General features: G+C 38.6%; 1 protein-coding gene across 5 annotated transcripts in view; it reads right to left on the reverse strand.

Moving 5' to 3' along the window:
* The window catches only part of MRE11 (MRE11 homolog, double strand break repair nuclease), a 74,794-nt gene that overhangs the window by 13,608 nt on the left and 42,557 nt on the right, over positions 1-18,629 (reverse strand). For 4 of the 5 annotated variants that reach the window (XM_043890011.1, XM_043890101.1, XM_043890238.1 and 1 more), the window contains 3 exons: positions 16,322-16,384; positions 7,464-7,683; positions 6,255-6,338 (listed from right to left, as the gene is read on the reverse strand). In XM_043890011.1, coding sequence (XP_043745946.1) covers positions 6,255-6,338; positions 7,464-7,683; positions 16,322-16,384 — 367 coding nt within the window. The remainder of the gene's footprint in view (positions 1-6,254; positions 6,339-7,463; positions 7,684-16,321; positions 16,385-18,629) is intronic. The other variant, XM_043890176.1, reaches the window with a different exon arrangement.

Below are 18,629 nucleotides of genomic sequence, written 5' to 3' on the forward strand. Positions count from 1 at the left end.
CAGTAAGTAAACTAGTTTCCTGTGTTCTGTGAGTCACTCTAGCAAGGAAATTGAATCCAAGGAAGGAGTCATGGGAACCTCTGATTTATCGCCAATTGGTCAGAAGTATGGTAACAACCACATGCCAGCATGTGGCTGGCACCTGAAGAGAAGCAGGCAGTCTTGTGGAGCTGGGTCTCTCCCCTGTGGAATCTGATGCTGTCTCTGGGTAGTCAGTGTCAGAATTGAGTTGACTTGTAGGACACCCAGTAGGTGTCTGAGAACTGCATGGTGGTGTGGGGAACCACCCCCCAACCCCACACACACTGGAATTAAGTGCAGAATATTAAAAACCTAGAATAAAATTTAAACAGCCAATCAGAGGTTTAAGTTTCTCCTAAGCCTTACCAGTTTCCTAACATAAAAAAAAGGTCTCCTCCAAGATAACCCCAAAGCCAAACAACAGGGCAAAAGGAGATTAAAAAGACAGAGGATTTAAAGAAGTCAAATGCTCAAACAACCCCACCAAGTCCAAAATTCTACTAGTAAGAAAACTCAGGAATCTTCCCACCTAGCCCTAGGCTACCATTTACTCCTTTTTTCCACCCCCAATCCTGGCATGTCTAGCTAAGAGGGGAAAGGAAAGACAGAAGCAGAGTTCCTACCCACCTACTCTATTACCGGCCTCAAATCCTGCTCTACTCAAAGGCTGGACAGGGCAACTGAATGAAAGAGCCAGGGACTGCAACTCTTCCAAAAAAATATTTCTGCTCAATCATTATTCACTTATGGACTCCTCAAGCTCTCAGCTCCTTGAAGAAGAAACAAGAGCCTTTCTTTCTTTTTATCCCCAATAAGTGTTTGTGTGATAAATGCACATTACCAGAAATTTGAGCACTGGGTTCTATTAGGAAGGCGATGCATACTGTACTGGGGGCTAAAAGCTCTGGTTTCAGAGTTAGACCCAGGTGGACTCTCTAGCTGGGGGACTGTGGCCAAGTTCCTTGGCTTCTTCAAGTCTCAGTTTCCCCACCTATAAAGCAGTGTTAATAATACTTCATGCTGAAAATTGTTGAAAGGATAAAAAGAGGTAGTTAATGTAAATGTTATGGCAAGTGACTATAGGAGTAGGTATTCAAATGATGTCACTAGTACCAGTAGATGGAGTAGCCGCAATAGTAGCCATGATAAATTAAATGCAAAGACAGAGGCTCTTTTATTTACTTAGTCACTACCCTTTGCAGAGAAACTTCTGTGGAAAAACGTGGGCTGTCAACTCTTATTCACAACTGCTGCTGGCATAGATATAATACATAGATATACATAGATATAAATGTAATATCTATTAATACATTTCCCAATAAAACTCCAATGCAGTAACAAACCTCTCCACCCCATGTAGTTTGTTATAATAGAATTGAACCTTTATTTATCTCTTCATTCCTCCATTTAGAATACAAACACAGAAGCTATAGTTTTAAAGTTGCTTTTGTCCCAAAGTTACAGCAATTATAGCCAGTACTCCATGGTTATTTTGTCACAGACTGTATTAAAAAGTCAGTTTTATTTTTTAAAAAAAGGCCCAATGTTGGACGTAACCCGTGACATGTGAAACCACTGAGCCAAATCAACTGTATAAAAGACAAATTTAGACTAATTTATGGAGGATCCATTTTCATAAGTTTATTGTAGACACTGGCACTAATACTATTAATAACAACAGCAATCATTGATTGGATTCTTATCAAGTGCTGTGCTCAGTAATAGATATGCATAGTTAATACTTTTAATTACTCTGGCAAGTTAGTACTACTCCCCAGTGGGAGGACAGAGTGAATAGGTTATATTTATTTAGTTGAAATCTTAGAAGAATAAGAACAGAATAGAGGTAGTACCTGAAGGGATAACAGCAAAGGATTTCTAGAAGTGATAAAACACACCAATTCACAGTTTCATGAAGCTGAATAAATTCTAAGCAGGATGAAAAAACAATTGAACATCTAGATTCATCATGTGAAAGTGCAGAACACCAAAGACAGTTAGCTGGAGAAAAAATGGACTACTTAAAAAAAAAAGCAACAAGCTAAACTAACAGCTGATTTCTTTCTTTCTTTTTTTTAACAGCTGATTTCTTAACAAGAATAGTGGAAACTTGAAGGCTCAGTTTGAGTGATTAATTCTGTCCACTGGTGTCAGGGAAAGCGTAACATAAAACAATAAAGCCTGGACTTTCCTGGTGGTCCAGTAGTTAAGAGTCCGCCTGCCAACGCAGGGGATGAGGGTTTGATCCCTGGTCCGGGAAGATCCCACATGCCATGCAGCAACTAAACCCATGCACCACAACTACTGAGCCCACAGGCCCTAGAGCCTGTGCTCTGCAACAAGAAGAGCCACCTCAAGAAGTCTGCTCATTGCAACTGAAAAAGCTGGTGCATGGCAATGAAGCTCCAGTGCAGCCAAAAGTAAAAAATTCATTTAAAAAACAAGCAAACAAACAAAAAAAAGTGAACAAAGCTATGATAAAAAAACTCAGTTTAGGCTAAGGTAAAGGCAGGTAATTTACAATACCCATACCTCTGTGTTGCACACTAACCAAATTGGTTGCACACTAACCAATTAACAAGTGTTCATATTTTATTCATTCTCCTTTCCTAACTCCCTCTCTTTTCAATAATAGCTCTCTTTCTCTTTCTTAATATTAACATTCCACAAAAGCCTACTATGTGCCAGGCTTTGAGGGGCGGAGGGGCACCCTATCATCTGGCTTGCAGGATCTTACTTCCCCAACCATGGATTGAACCTGGGCCCTCAGGAGAGTCCTAATCAGTGGACCGCCAGCAAATTCCCAGGTGTTTTGCTTTTAATCTTCAGAATAATCCAATTTGGCAAGATTAGTCCCAATTTACATGTGAACAGACTGGGAGAATGAGTGACTCATCTAAAGTCACAGAACTTTTCATATGTTGAACTCAGCCCAGATTCTTTATAGTGCTTTTTTTTCACTTCCTTTCCCATTCTGTGCTTTTATTTTAGACCTGCTAAGAATGTCTCAGTATCTTTCTAGATGCCATTTTTTAAATGGCAACAGAGACAATATACTTCTGAAGTCAAAAGGATTTCAGCTGGCTCTACTCAAGTATTGAATAATTCTTGAATAAAAACATAGCAGAACTTTTGATAAGAAGGTTCTTTAAGAATCATTTAATAAATCTGATGTTTTTATCCTTTCTTCAAAGTCATCTGTAATCCAAAAAATACTGAAAAACTTCCTCTGATGGAGTCACAGCTCATTTCCTTCTGAGGCAGCTTACTCCAAGTTTGGGTTGATTGACAGGCTATTCTGTATAATGCAAAGACTGCTGAGAACCAATCAGCTCAATCAACCAATTAGCTCAATCTCTAGTTTTATCTCACTCTGGAAACTAGTATAGTGGTTAACTATTTGTCCTGAAGGCCAAAGAACGTGGGCTCAATTCAGGCTCCAGAATTTACTAGCTGTGAGACCTTAGATAAACTGCCTATCTTTTTAAAGCCTTGGTTCTCTTTTCTGTAAAACAGAAAATATAAGTACCAACCCTACTGAGCAGATGGTAAAGAGTCTGCCTGCAAAGCAGGAGACCTGGCTTTGATCCCTGGGTCAGGAAAATCCCCACTCCAGTATTCTTGCCTGGGAAATCCCATGGACAGAAGAATTTGGTGGGTTACAGGCCATGGGTTAGCAAAGAGTCAGACATGACTGAGTGACTAACACTTTCACTTTCCACTGAGCTGTTGACAGGCATCCAGTAATTGTCTCATAAATATTAGTAATTATAGTTGCAGACAGTTAGTAATTGTCTCATAAATTATTAGTACTATACTAAGGCAAAGTATTTAGCTCAATTCCCTCGTCTATAAAACAGGGAGTATGTGAAATTGTTCTTAAGTCTTCCAGGTCTCTTTTATCATATAATAAATTTAAATCTGTGTGTGATTAGCTTTTCCCATCTATCCTCATTCGGGAGCAGTTCTTAACCTAGAGCCCATGGCTGGGCTTCTCAGGGATCCCTGAACCCTTTGAAATGGAATACAATTGCATGAGTACTTATTTAAAGACAGGATACGTAGTTTGCAGAATCTATAACTTAAAACAGATTTAAAACCACTCTCTTTAGGACTATGCAAATCATATCTATTTGATCTTTGACATGATAGAACTTCATTAATGTAAAGATTTCAATTTTTCTCAGGTTAGCTATCCTAAGTTCCTTCTAAGAGATTTTTTTTAATATTATATGGTTTATCTTCTGAATGATCATATAAGGCTGATATCCTTCTTGAAATATGGTTCCAAAGATGAGCACAGTATTCTTGACATGATACATCCAATCAGCACAGAGGGAGAACTTCCTTGCTGTAGAGAAGCACTACTTCTATAAATACTGCTTTAGGCACTGAGAGGGTAACAGGCAGGAAGGCTAGGGGTCTCCAAACAGAGAAGATAGGCTGCAAGTGTCAGATGATTTTCTCTCTCTTAAGCAGCAGGAGGAAACAAACTAGAAGTATCAGATTTTTTCCCTTCTCTATACAAAATTAAAAGGTTTCTCTTAAAATTCCGTGTTGCCATGACGACACCTGGTTCTACCAGAACTTTTCTCAAACCTTGAGCTAACCAATGTGTTTTTCTTATGGAAATGGTTTTCTTCAGCTATGTTAATCAACTATGTCTTTCTTCAAGTCAGCTCACTTAAGAGACTCATAACTGATAATGGCTCAAGGAACAAGCACGTTTTACTCATACAATTGTTCTTCTAACCTATGTTAATGAAACTATGTATTTGCTTGGAAACCTGCCTTTCTTCAAGATTCATGTCAATCCCTTTATGGCCTGGGACAACTCACCTTGTGCCAAAGTTATCTCAAAATGCATGTTGCAGGTGAGGCGCCTGGTTCTGGTCTCTGAGTTTTGAGGTATTTCCTTTCTCCAGTTAGCAGCCTGCTAGTAGCTATATAACATCCAGCTAAAGGCTAGCAAGGAGGCACTCTTTCCTCCTCCTTCTGATGTCTACGTCCGAAGCCTTCTCTATCTCTTTTATACTTTAATAAAACTTTATCACACAAAATCTCTGAGTGATTGAGCCTCGTCACTGGCCCTGGACTGAATTCCTCTCCTCTGGAGGCCAAGAATTCCAGCGTCTTTCACGGTTCAGCAACAGCCTTTCAGGCACCATCAGATTTAGACAGTTAGATCAACCTTTGCATAGCCTTAAGTGACCTAAGTCTTTCTTACTTGGTTTCCTGCTAACATCATATATTTCTCAGAATCCTCTCTGTGCAGCCATCCTTTTGGACATATATAGAGCATGTATTTACCCTTTATAAATTTCATCTTGTAAGATCTTAATCCAACTCTCCAATCTGTCAAAAATTAATCTCCAATAATAAGATAATATAAATACAATACATATGGATATACTCTGGTAAGGAGAAAAAAAAAATCACCACCTATTTTAACATAAATTTTCACAAATCTGACTTACAATTTCTGTTGATCTCATAAGTGAAGTGAGTGAAGTCACTCAGTCGTGTCGGACTCTTTGTGACCCCATGGACTGGGGCCCACCAGGCTCCTCCGTCCATGGGATTCTCCAGGCAAGAATACTGGAGTGGGTTGCCATTTCCTTCTCCAGGGGATCTTCGATCCAGGAATTGAACCCAGGCAAATGCTTTAACCTCTGAGCCACCAGGAAAAGTTTATTAAATTTTTATACATTATTATCAAAACAGTTTATAAAAAATAGGTTCCCTTAGTTTGAGGCTAGCTTTCAGACACAACACATAACACAAAATCAATGCATAGAATTCTGACTATAATTTCCCTTGAATGCAGCTCATATGACCGACTATATTAACAGCAGACACGGACAAAAGCAGCATGAGAAAAGCAGGTTAACAGTACGTTAAGAAGCAGTTCCTTGTCTCTTAGTCACTGTTGATACACTGACCAACTGCCTTTTCTATGTCTCGGTGATCCCTCTATTAAAGGGAAATCATCAGATTTGTCTAATATCAGATACTATAAAAAATTACATTTTAGAGCTCACCTTCTTCAATAGCCCCCCTGAACGGCAAAGGTCTTTTAAATTAATATAATTTATCCTGTGATTCCAATAACCTTTTTGACTCTCCAGTGACGACAACACAAACCAGTAAGACTTATTCATGGGGTTTCCTGGGTCTTCTTGCACTGGAATTTATAAATAACTGCAAGGTGATCACTTGCAGTCTATACTCACCATCTATAATAGACATATTTCTAGACGTTGATGTAGTGGCCTTTGAACCTCTGCCTTGAGCAGAAATCTCCAGACGAGTGCCTGCTGATAGAATACTGGGCAGTCAATATACAATCCATCAGTAGCTAAAGCTTTCTTTAAAATAACAAAATCAAAATGAAATCTAAAAAAAAGTTATCTCAACATAGTTTATGTGCAAAATGCCAAAAATATATATATAAGAAGAAACATAGAGTCTGATCAGTCAATTTTCAGAGACTATACTTAGGCCACATTTGGTTCACATTAGTCCATTTAAAATTTAAGGAAAATATTTATAAATGCAAGGATAATAAAATAATCATCACTAGAATATGGAGACTGTCCTGCTAGGAGAGTTTTAACCAAAGTACTACCCATTTTAACCAGTTTAAAATTCCTATAGATAAATATTTAATAAAAGTTTTTAAATATTCCTAGGGATTTTTATACTTCATTAGAAAGTCACTGGGTGACTAGCTTTTATTATTTGGACTATTCAATGACAATAGTGTCACATTAAACACAATGATGGTAATTAATGTTAACTAACATTAAGAAATCAAATTGTTTGTGGGCAGTTTTTCTTTGTAAACAAATTTTATAAAGCCATTTCATGATAATGTGGGCATTTGTATCTTATGACACTAACAAAAATAATTTTTATGATCTGGAGTTTTCTTCCTACTGTCAGTGGGCCATTTTCCTTAAGTGTTTCCTTCACTATTACTTTGTACATGTGAGAGTAAATGTATTGATTAAATGTACCCACTGTTTAAGAAAAACTGTGAAACTTTTTTCTTTTTTGGCTCTGCTGTGAGACTCAAGGGATCTTAATTCCCTGACTAGGGATTGAACCCATACCCTTAGCAGTGAAAGTTCCAGTCCTAACCACGGGATCTTCAAGAAAATCCTCAAACACAGTGAAATTCTTTTAAAAAATATGACAGTAGGTATTAAACTCTTTTAGTATGTAAAAAAATATATATTAAAAACTTCATGTGCATGTGGCCATTCAATATTTAAATGAAATGTGTATGTCAGAACTACATCAAAGACTGTTTCAGCACATTATAAAGATAAATTTTTGAAAGACTGTGTAACTCAATTCTGCCAATGGGAATACAATTCTGAATTTCCTGCACAACTGCCAAGGGTCAATGTGTAGGGAAGACAGTACTCGGGGCTCACCTCTTCCTCTCTGTGACCCCCTTCTCGACACTGAATTCTGCCCTCTTCCTCCTCTTTGGCCTCTTCCTCGGCCTCTTCCTTTGTTGGCTGCTGCTATGATGCTATCGTCGGAGTCATCAGCCATCTGTTCTGCCAAATCTATACTCATCAGGTCTTCAGCAGTCAAGGCGGAAGCAGCGTCCTCTGACTGAGATCTGAGGGCTCTGGCCCTACTCATGGCCTGACAGGAATGATAAGAGGAAAGCACATATTAGTGGACAATGCAACATCCTCCAGGTCATTAATCTGGTCACTCTGATGAACAGCTCATATTGCCAAACTGTCTAAACTATTATTTTTCACGAATCGTGCTGTTGTTGTTGTTCAGTCACTCGGTTGTGTCCGACTCTTTGCAACCCCATGGCCTGCAACATGCCAGGCTTCCCTGTCCTTCACTATCTCCCAGAGTTCACTCAAACTCAGGTCGATTGAACCAGTGATGCCATCCAACCATTTCATCCTCTGCCACCCCATTCTCCTCATCATACTAAAAACTGCAATACAAGAGAAGCTTTCTCCTCCAGCAATCAAATTTAGTGCCTGTGATTTGCCAGATCAATTTGCGATACTACCTGTAAAAGGAGACCTTTTGAAAGGTATACTAAGGACGATAAAATTTCACAAAATCAGAAGTTTCAGAACTGGGACAAATGGCATTTCTGGCAGGAATTAGCAATCAATCCTAATTCAACAGGCTTCCCAGGTGGTGCCAGCAGTAAAGAACCTGCCTGCCAATGCAGGAGACATAAGGGACGAGTTCTATCCCTGCGTCGGGAAGATCCCCTGGAGGAGGGCCTGACAACCTCCTCTTGTCAGGAAAGCAAGAAGAGAAAATCCCATGGACAGAGGAGCCTGGTGGGTTGCAGTCCATGGGGTTGCAAAGAGTTGGGACTTGACAGAATCGACTTAGTACATGTGCACGCATGCCTAATTCAATACCACCATTTATAAGAGATTGTCATCATTTGAGCTTCTCTATACAATGGGCTATTGATAAATAACAAGAAAATAACCTCACAAAAATAGCATCTATCTCTGGGTGATGACATTTTAGGGTACTTTTCTTTTCTTCATTATTCTTGAATATTATAATTTTGCTATAATAAACATTTTCTAAAATATGACTTTTATAATCAGAAAACATAAGCAATAATTTCTTTCAAATATATAATAAAAAGAATTAAGTAGAACAAAATAAGTGAAAGCATGGAAAAGGATAAAAACCTTAGGACCAAGATTTTAATTTAATAAATTTTAATTTGAAAAGAAACTGTTTAGAAAAAACCAGTTTGAGACTTAATGAAATATCCTGAATAACTCTGAAGTGAATATAGATTTCCTGATTAAAAACAAAAAAAGCAATGCTTCCCTGACCTCTTCCTTTAAACCTATCAAAATGTAACAAGAAGAACAAAAAATTTTTTAAATGTTTTCAATAAAATTAGAAAAATGCTCTACCCACAAAACACAAAGCCGAGGAGGAAGAGTTAATGGGTAGAAGAGTGGATATCTGGTTTGGCTACGGGAGAAGGCTGAAGAGTTTCAGACAGTGTAGAGAGCTCCAAAATTGATCTATCCTTACAAAGAGACCATGACAACAGTCTCTCTTGCCTAGAATGGTAAGTTCTGGGTCTAGGAACAGGCAGCTAGAGCATTTCCACGCTCTCTGTGATCCACGGACTATGGACAGACAGGGCTGACTGAGGGAGGAGAGGAGAACAAAGCAGGCAGGGCAGAAGCAGGAGTGAAGTGGTGGTCGAGGGAGCCAAGCTTCACCATGAGGCACTTGCTGGAGTGGAACAGCTAACTCACTACAAGCGCTCAACATGGCATTACAGCTCAAAAAGAAAAAACTTCAGGGAATACAACAAAAAACATAAAGAAAAAAAACTGTAAAGATTTCAATTCATCTTTCTTGTCCCAGATAAAGTATGGCCAATCCTCATAATTTTTACATCCCTTATATGCAAATTCACCTACTTGCCAAAATGTTTTTGTAACCCCAAAACAATACTCCCGATATCTTTGTGGTCATTTATGGGCATGTGCAGAGTGGTGAAAAATTTTAATTGCCCAACACACACATTCCCAGATGATGTCGAACAATGTGACACTCAGGCTTCTGGTTTCAGCTCTCGTACTTGTAAATGAGTGTCCTTTTCGGAACTCATGTAGTGCCATGTTGTTCACAATTTTGTGCTTTGGGATGGTGATTTTACTTTTAAAATGGCCCCTGGTGTACTGCTGAAGTGTTGTTTACTGTTTCTAAGTGCAGGAAACTAAGATGTGCCTTGTGGAGGAAATACACTTGTCAGATAAGCGTCATTCAGGCATGAATTATAGGGCTGTTGGCCACAAATTCAATGTTAATGAACCAATGACATATACTGAATAAGGTGTCCTCAAACAGAAACACACAGAGAAAAGGCACTGCATTAATCAGTTAGCAAAAATTTTGTAACCAGGGGCTGGCAAGAGCCTATTCTTGCATTTCTTCTTGAAGCAGTAAGTTAAATACTCACTCAGTGTTTGCAGTGACTTTATAGAATACAACGACCATAAATAACAAGAACCAACACATTAAAATATATATAAAGACCTAAATATTAAGACCTATATAAAAAAAGACCTATATAAAATACATATAAAGACCTATATTACATACTAAGGTAGATCTAATTGATACATGTTGAACTCTGTACTCTGAAAATAATTAATATACTTCTTTTCAAGACTCCATGAAATGATTTAACTGATATATAATGGGATGCTAAGAAAAATATCAATTCTAAATAGCAAAAAGGATATCATACTTTCTAATCACAGTGCAATAAAATTAAAAATGAAAATACCCTGACTTCAAATTGCAAAATAAAACAAAAATTACAGAATATCTAGAAAAGTATAATAAAAATACTGAATATCAGAACAGATGAAACTGCTTAAAAATGAATTGTTAAAGCAAAGAAATGAGAATGGAGGGGGGGAAAAAGAAAATCTTCTAAAGAAAATTTTAATTTTCTAAAAAAAATTAAAAGAATTATGACAAAGCACTCTGCTCAGTTCTAAGTAATTTGGAAAATAAAAGAACTCAACTAAACCAAGACAGTCTCAACAGACTAATTAACAAAGAACACTTTGAGAAAAAAATTAAAAGAACTACACTCCAGAAAATGACCACAACCAGAAAGTTTCACAGGTAAATTATACCAAATCTTCAAAGAACAGATGATTCCATGGCTATTTCGATAGAATTCAGAAAGAAAGCTGCCAATTTCTTTTTATAAAGCCAGTATAACATGATACTGAAAACTGATGAAGGACTGCATGCACAAAAGAAAAATTACAGTATCTTACTCATGAATATCAAAGCAAACAAAAGGAATCCAGGGGCGCACTGAAAGACCAGTACACCCATTACCAGGGGGTTCATAAAGTGATACTAAGGATGTGTCAATAATACAGTAGAAAATAATATAATTCACCATATTAACAGAACACAGGAGGAAGAACCCCACAGGCTTACCTTCACGGATGCCAAAAAAGCTTTTGATTCATTCCCTATTCCAGATTTAAACAAACAAACAAACAAAAAACCCTCAGGAACGAATGGAGACCTCTTTTACATGACAAAACCCCTAATTCTGCTACACAAACACTCAGTGTGAGTGTGCACACACTTTCACCTGAGCCCTTTTATAAATCAATTAGAGAAAGGCCAACGACCGAGGCAAAAAAATAATGTTGTATGTAAAGAACATGACCAAGTGTTTCATATAAAAGTAAGTGTTCAGACTTACTAGTAATAAAAAAAGTATGAATTAAAAACAACAGTAAGAAATAATTTTTCACACTTAGATTTTTAAAGATCATATAGCAATTCCATGTTTAACTTTCTGAGGAATCATCATACTGTTTTCCACAGTAGCTTTTATCTTCCCACTAGCAATGCACAAGGGTTCCCATTTCTCCATTTTCTTGCCATTATTTGTTTCCTTCTAATTTTTGGAGAACAGCCATTCAAAGGGATACAAAGTGTATCTAATGGTTTTGATCAGAATTCCCTAGTGTTTAGTGATACTGAGCATCTTTTCTATGCTTAGTGGTTAACTGTATCTCTTCTTTAAAGAAATATCTAGGCAAGCCCTCTGTCCATTTTTAAAACAGGTTGTTTCGTTGAATTTTAGAACTCTTTATATATTCTGGTTATTAATCCTTTATCAGATATATGATTTGCAAATATTTTCTCTCATTTTACTGGCTGTCTCTTCACTCCATTGGTATTACAGCTTAAAAAAAGATATCGACCCTGAATCAAATTCAGATAGAACATAAGAAAAAAATCAGAGGCCAGTCCAACTATGAACTTTGAATCAGACTAAGAACGGTTTCTACATTTTTAAAGGGGTGCAAAAAAAAAAAAAAAAAGTGACATATACTACAGATGACCAGCAAAGCCTAAAATATTTACTACTGATATCTGGCTTCTTATTTAAATAGGAACCTACAATTAAAGAAAATGCTTGAGAGTTTTTCTACGTGAACAAGACACTGAAGCATGTTTTTTATCTCTAAAGGAAAAACAAATGCTTTTGTTTGTCCATTTAAGTAATTTAAGTATGATACTGGGATTCATGTTCTGAGCTAAATAATTCTACAAAGCTGTGAATTACACCTTGGGAAAGCCTCGAACTCCATTAGTCAAGTTCTACATAGTATCAGTTCAGTTTGGTGCCACTCAATTGTGTCCAACTCTTTATGACTCCATGGATTACAGAACACCAGGCCCCCCTGTCCATCACCAACTCCCAGAGTTTACTCAAACTCATGTCCATTGAGTCAGTGATGCCATCCAACCATCTCATCCTCTGTCGTCCCCTTCTCCTCCCGCCTTCAATCTTTCCCAGCATCAGTGTCTTTTCAAATGAGTCAGTTCTTCACATCAGGTGGCCAAATATTGAAGTTTCAGCTTCAGCATCAGTCCTTCCAATGAATATTCAGGACTGATTTCCTTCTGATAGACTGGCTGGACCTTCAAGCAGTCCAAGGGACTCTCTTAAGAGTCTTCTCCAACACCACAGTTCAAAAGCATCAATTCTTTGGTGCTCAGCTGTCTTTATAGTTCAACTCTCACATCCATATATGACTACTGGAAAAACCATATAGCTTTGATGAAACAGACCTTTGTTGGCAAAGTAATATCTGCCTTTCAATATGCTGTCTAGGTCGGTCATAGCTTTTCTTCCAAGGCACAAGCGTCTTTTAATTTCATGGCTGCAATCACCATCTGCAGTGATTTTGGAGCCCCCCAAAATGAAGTCTGACAGTGTTTCTATTGTTTCTCCATCTGTGATGAAACTGGATGTCATGATCTTAGTTTTCTGGATGTTGAGTTTAAAGCCAACTTTTTTACGCTCCTCTTTCATTTTCATCAAGAGGCTCTTTAATTCTTCTTCACTTTCTGCCATAAAGGTGGTCTCATCTGCATATCTGAGGTTAGTGGTATTTCTCCCGGCAATCTTGATTCCAGCTTGTGCTTCATCCAGTCCAGCATTTCTCATGATGTACTCTGCATATAAGTTAAGTAAGCAGGGTGACAATATACAGCCTTGACATACTCCTTCCCAATTTGGAACCAGTCTGTTGTTACATGTCCAGTTCTAACTGTTTCTCCTTGACCTGCATACAGATTTCTCAGGAGATAGGTGAGGTGGTCTGGTATTCCCATCTCTTTAAGAATTTTCCACAGTTTATTGTGATCCACACAGTCAAAGGCTTTGATGTCATCAATAAAACAGAAGTAGATGTTTTTCTGGAACTCTCTTGCTTTTCTGATGATCCAATGGATGTTGGCAATTTGATCTCTGGTTCCTCTGCCTTTTCTAAATCCAGCTTGAACATCTGAAGTTCACGGTTCACATACTGTTGAAGTCCGGCTTGGAGAATTTTGAACACTACTTTAAAGCGTGTGAGATGCGTGAAATTGTGTGGTAGTTAGAACATTCTTTGGCATTTCCTTTCCTTGGGATTGGAATGAAAACTGACCTTTTCCTGTCCTGTGGCCACTGCTGAGTCTTCCAAATTTGCTGGGATATTGAGTGCAGCACTTCCACAGCATCATCTTTTAGGAGTTAAAATAGCTCAGCTGGAATTCCATCACCTCCACTAGCTTTGTTCATAGTGATGCTTCCTAAGGCCCGCTTGCGGTCACATTCCAGGATGTCTGGCTCTTGGTGAGTGATCACACCATTGTGGTTGTCTCGGTCATGAAGATCTTTTTTGAACAGAACTTCTGTATATTCTTGCCACCTCTTCTTAATATCTTCTGCTTCTGTTAGGTCCATGCCATTTCTGTCCTTTATTGTGCCCATCTTTGCACAAAATGTTCCCTTGGTATGTCTATTTTCCTGAAGAGATCTCTAGTCTTTCCCCTTCTATTGTTTTCCTCTATTTCTCTGCAGTGATCACTGAGGAAGGCTTTCTTATCTCTCCTTGCTATTCTTTGGAACTCTGCATCCAAATGGGTATATCTCCTTTTCTCCTTGGCTTTTGGCTTCTCTTCTTTTCTCAGCTATTTGTAAGGCCTCCTCAGACAGCCATTTGGCCTTTTTGCATTTCTTTTTCTTGGGGATGGTCTTGATCACTGCCTCCTGTACAATGTCACAAACCTTCATCCATAGTTCTTCAGGCACTTTGTCTATCAGATCTAATCCCTTGAATCTCTGTGTCACTTCCACTGTATAATCATAAGGGATTTGATTTAGGTCATACCTCAATGGTCTAGTGGTTTTTCCCTACTTTCTTCAATTAAAGTCTGAATTTGGCAATATGGAGTTCATGATCTGAGCCACAATCAGATCCTAGTCTTGTTTTTGCTGACTGTATAGAGCTTCTCCATCTTTGGCTGCAAAGAATATAATCAATCCGATTTTGGTGTTTACCATCTTGTGATGTCCATATGTAGAGTTGTCTCTTGTGCTGTTGGCAGTGGGTGTTTGCTATGACAATTGCATTCTCTTGGTAAAACTCTGTTAGCCTTCATTCTGAACTCTAAGACTAAACTTGCCTGTAACTCCAGGTATCTCTTGACTTCCTACTTTTGCATTCCAGTCCCTTACAATGAAAAGGACATCTTTTTTGGGTGTTAGATATAGAAGATCTTGTATGTTTTCATAGAACCACTCAACTTCAGCTTCTTCAGCATCACTGATTAGGGCATAGACTTGGATCACTGTGGTATTTAATGGTTTGGCTTGGAAACGAACAGAGATCATTCTGTCACTTTTGAGATTGCACCCAAACACTGCATTTCAGACTCTTGTTGACTATGAGGCATACTCCATTTCTTCTAAGAGATTCTTGCCCACAGTAGTAGACATAATGGTCACCTGAATTAAATTCGCCCATTCCAGTCCATTTTAGTGCACTGATTCCTAAAATGTTGATGCTCACTCTTGCCATCTCTTGTTTGACCACTTCTAGTTTACCTTGATTCATGGACCTAACATTCGAGGTTCCCATGCAATATTCTTCTTTACAGCATCAGACTTTACTTCCATCACCAGTTACATCTTCAACTGGGTGTTGTTTTTGCTTTGGCTCTGTCTCTTCATTCTTTCTGGAGTACTTCTCCACTCTTCTCCAATAACATATTGGGAACCTACGGACCTAAGGAGTACCTCTTTCAGTGTCAGATCTTTGTGCCTTTCATACCTTTCATGGGCTTCTAAAGGCAAGAATGCTGAAGTGGTTTGCCATTTCTTTCTCCAGTGGACCACGTTTTGTCAGAACTCTCCACCATGACCCATCTGTCTTGAGTGGCCCTACACAGCATGGTTCATAGTTTCATTGAGTTAGACAAGGCTGTGGTCCTTATGAGCAGTTCCAGCTCTTTCCAATTCACCACCTGTCAGCTACAGTTCTGAAATATTTAGCGAACAAAAAAGGACCAATAGGACAGTTGTATGAATTCAGTGAGGATGAAACTTCTGGTCATAAGGTTTAAATTTTTCTTTCTGCATATCTCTGTCTCACGTACTAAACTGAGGCTTTCTGGAGGACCCAGACCATCTTTTTCATATTTATATTCCTAATAAAAAATACAATGGCTACCCATAACAGGTACTATAGAAAATGCTGAAGGAAAGCAAACAAAAGTCCAAAAAAAAATAACTGCTAAAATAATTTTTAAGTACTAGACAGCAATCATCCAACACTTACAACAATTAGGAAATAGGAAATATACTTCAATTTGAATTTCAATAATGAATTCACCAAGTACCAGACAGAGGCCCAAAGTTTAAGTTAACAGTTGCTAACCTCAAATTCCTAATCTACAAAGAGATGGAAAAGACAGTGATGAGGGTGATCAAGCAAATTTCAACATTTAGAAAGACCAGTGGACCTTTAATGACACTGCTAACCAAAACACTAAATTTCTTCTTTTGCTGCAAACAAAATCAGCTCAGTAGGGTAAGGTTTTATCTTATATTGATAAGATGCTCTAATAGCAGTTGGGAATTATTTTGACTAATAAGAACTCTTCAGACTATTATTCCTGCCCCCTGCCCTCCCACTCCATCCATGTATCAACAATTAGTTAAATTTTCAACAATAGCAAAAGGTTAAAAAGAGAATATCAGCAACCAGAATACTCACTCACAGGTTGAACTGGAGTAAGTCAAAGGCAGCTGTCATCAGCCAACCCCTGCTCAGTCCCACCCTCCAAACCAAGATCCTGTGGACTGACTAAGTAAACCTACTAGTTACTCTGATTTAACAAGCTGACAAATATGCAAAGGAATTAACAGCAAAATTACCTCTCGAACTTCATCATCTTCTTCATTCGTATTATTTTGTCTGCTTTCTCTGAAACGACGTACCTGATTGTAACAGAAAAATTCACAAATATGTTACAAACATGTCTGTTATATAAATACAAAACTGCTTAACAGATGCTTTTCATTTCAACATAAAACTTGGAAATTCAAGTATAGTTTTGTTTCACAAAAGATTAAAGGAGTCATATTTTCCCAATGACTTACATTAAAAATTCAGAAATATACTCTAAGAAAAATTGGCCACAAGCAATATTATATTACCTGCTGCCAAAATGGCCCCTGTCATTGAAAAATAGCCAGTCAGACTACAGAGGAAGAAACTGCAATGTCTTATGGGTATTATACTTCAGTAAAATAGCTAAGAACAAAAACCTCTCTTTTAACAGGTTTGAGTTATTATTACACTACACAAATTATTCTTGGGCTCCTGGCTGTAAGTCATCCAGGAGGCTCTCTAAAATAGTGTCCGAAATGGGTGGGCCCTTGAAGATCCATTTTGTTAACAGTCAACCACTGAAAGTTTAATGATTGCCAACACTGGTCCTGGTGCCACGCAGGATACAAAGCTTCCTTTGTTACCAGTTGCTGTTCACAAAGCTCTTACAATTTAGTTATGCAGCTGGAGATACGCTCCATTTATTTAATAATTTACTCGGCACATATTAACTGAGCCAAGCCACTATGTACCAGGTACTGCTGAAGGGGTGGAGACTACAACAATGAACAAGATTCAGAAAGTCTGCCCTTAAGGAGCTTATAATCACCGTGTATGTGTGTCTGTAGTAGAAAATCAGAAACAAAATATGCTATACTGTATTTTAGAAGGTATATGGATCAAGTCTAGTCGGAATCAGCTAGACTGGGAAAACTGTCTTTACCTCTGAGGAGCCTCTGGCATTCCCAGTGCCAATTTACTGATGGTTTCCTACCTGGATGAGCAGTTAGCATGACTTATGTGACCAGAGGGGCATTAAAAAAGAAAACCCTGTCAACTTCTGCACATATCCTGCCAGGTGTTCAGTCCTGGGTTTGCAGTGTACATACAAGGAGAGGAGTGGATACCCAGTATTTCCCAGATCCCTAGTGCCTGCCTATACTCCTCCCTCTTGCTGTACTGTACCAGCTGCCTTTAAATAAAAACCTTAAGTGAGAGGCTCAGTGGAGTCTTAAGAGTCCTTTAAAGTACGTGAACTTGTGAAATTTTTGCAGGTGTTAAGTACTCCCAGAGAAATAATGCAGGAAGAGGGACAGAGTGCGCCAAGGAGAGGCTACAGGAGATCATCAAAGGCCTCAGGTAATAAAGGTAATAAAGCGAGGAAGTGACAAGGATTTTAAAAGGTAGGGAATGAACTTCACAAGTACCTAGGGGAAATCATTCCAATCAAAAGAAAGAATATATGCAAAAGCACCGGGGCAGAAACACTGTATGTTTAAGAAACAGCAAGGAGGATGCTGGGCTTGAGCAGACAAGTGGCTGAAGAAGTTACAGAAACCAAATCCAGTAAGGCCTTGGGAACAACTGTAAGGACTTTCTGCTCTGGCAGGAGTGACATCTGAATTGCGTTAGGACCACCAACAGTGGAACTGAGGACAGAACAGAGGGTGGAGGAAAAGAAACATGGGCAGAACAAGGAGACAGACCAGTTTGGAGGCAACAGGAGTAACTGAGGTGAGAAACGTCCATGCCTTAGACCACTGATACTGATGGAGGTGGTGAGACACAGTCACATCTGTACAGATTCTGAAGGTAGAGTTAAAGGATTTCCAGGCAGGATACAGGTGACAGAAAGAGAGGAATCAAGGATGACTTCAAGGTTGATCGCCTGAGCAAATGAAAGAATGGTGCTTCCACTAGAACCTTACAGGTAGACTAGGGGCTAAGGATCAGTGGCTCAGATTGGGAATGTTGGAAGCTGAGGAGGTCTACTGAACATCTGAGTGGAAACGTCTAGCAGGCTCTTGGCTACAGAAGACTTGAGCTGACAGAAGAGGTCTGGGCCAGACTTTTGAAAAGTCATCACCAAACTGATGTTGGTATTTAAAGCCAGGAAGTTGGATGAGAATACAAAAGGAATGTGTAGATAAAGAAGGGGTCAAAGGACTGAATTCTGGAGACTCCAATGTAAGTGGGTTAGAGAGGTGAGAGCAATCAATAGACTGAGAAGACACAGATAATGAGGTGGGAAGACAACCTGAAGTGTGTGGAGCCCTAAAAGTTAATGGAAAAAAGACTTTAGGAGTGGTCAAATGAGATTTAAGATGGAGAATGGACAGCGAATTTAGCACT

Source organism: Cervus elaphus, chromosome 1, assembly GCF_910594005.1.
Source record: "Cervus elaphus chromosome 1, mCerEla1.1, whole genome shotgun sequence".
In the NCBI taxonomy this organism is placed as follows: Eukaryota; Metazoa; Chordata; class Mammalia; order Artiodactyla; family Cervidae; genus Cervus; species Cervus elaphus.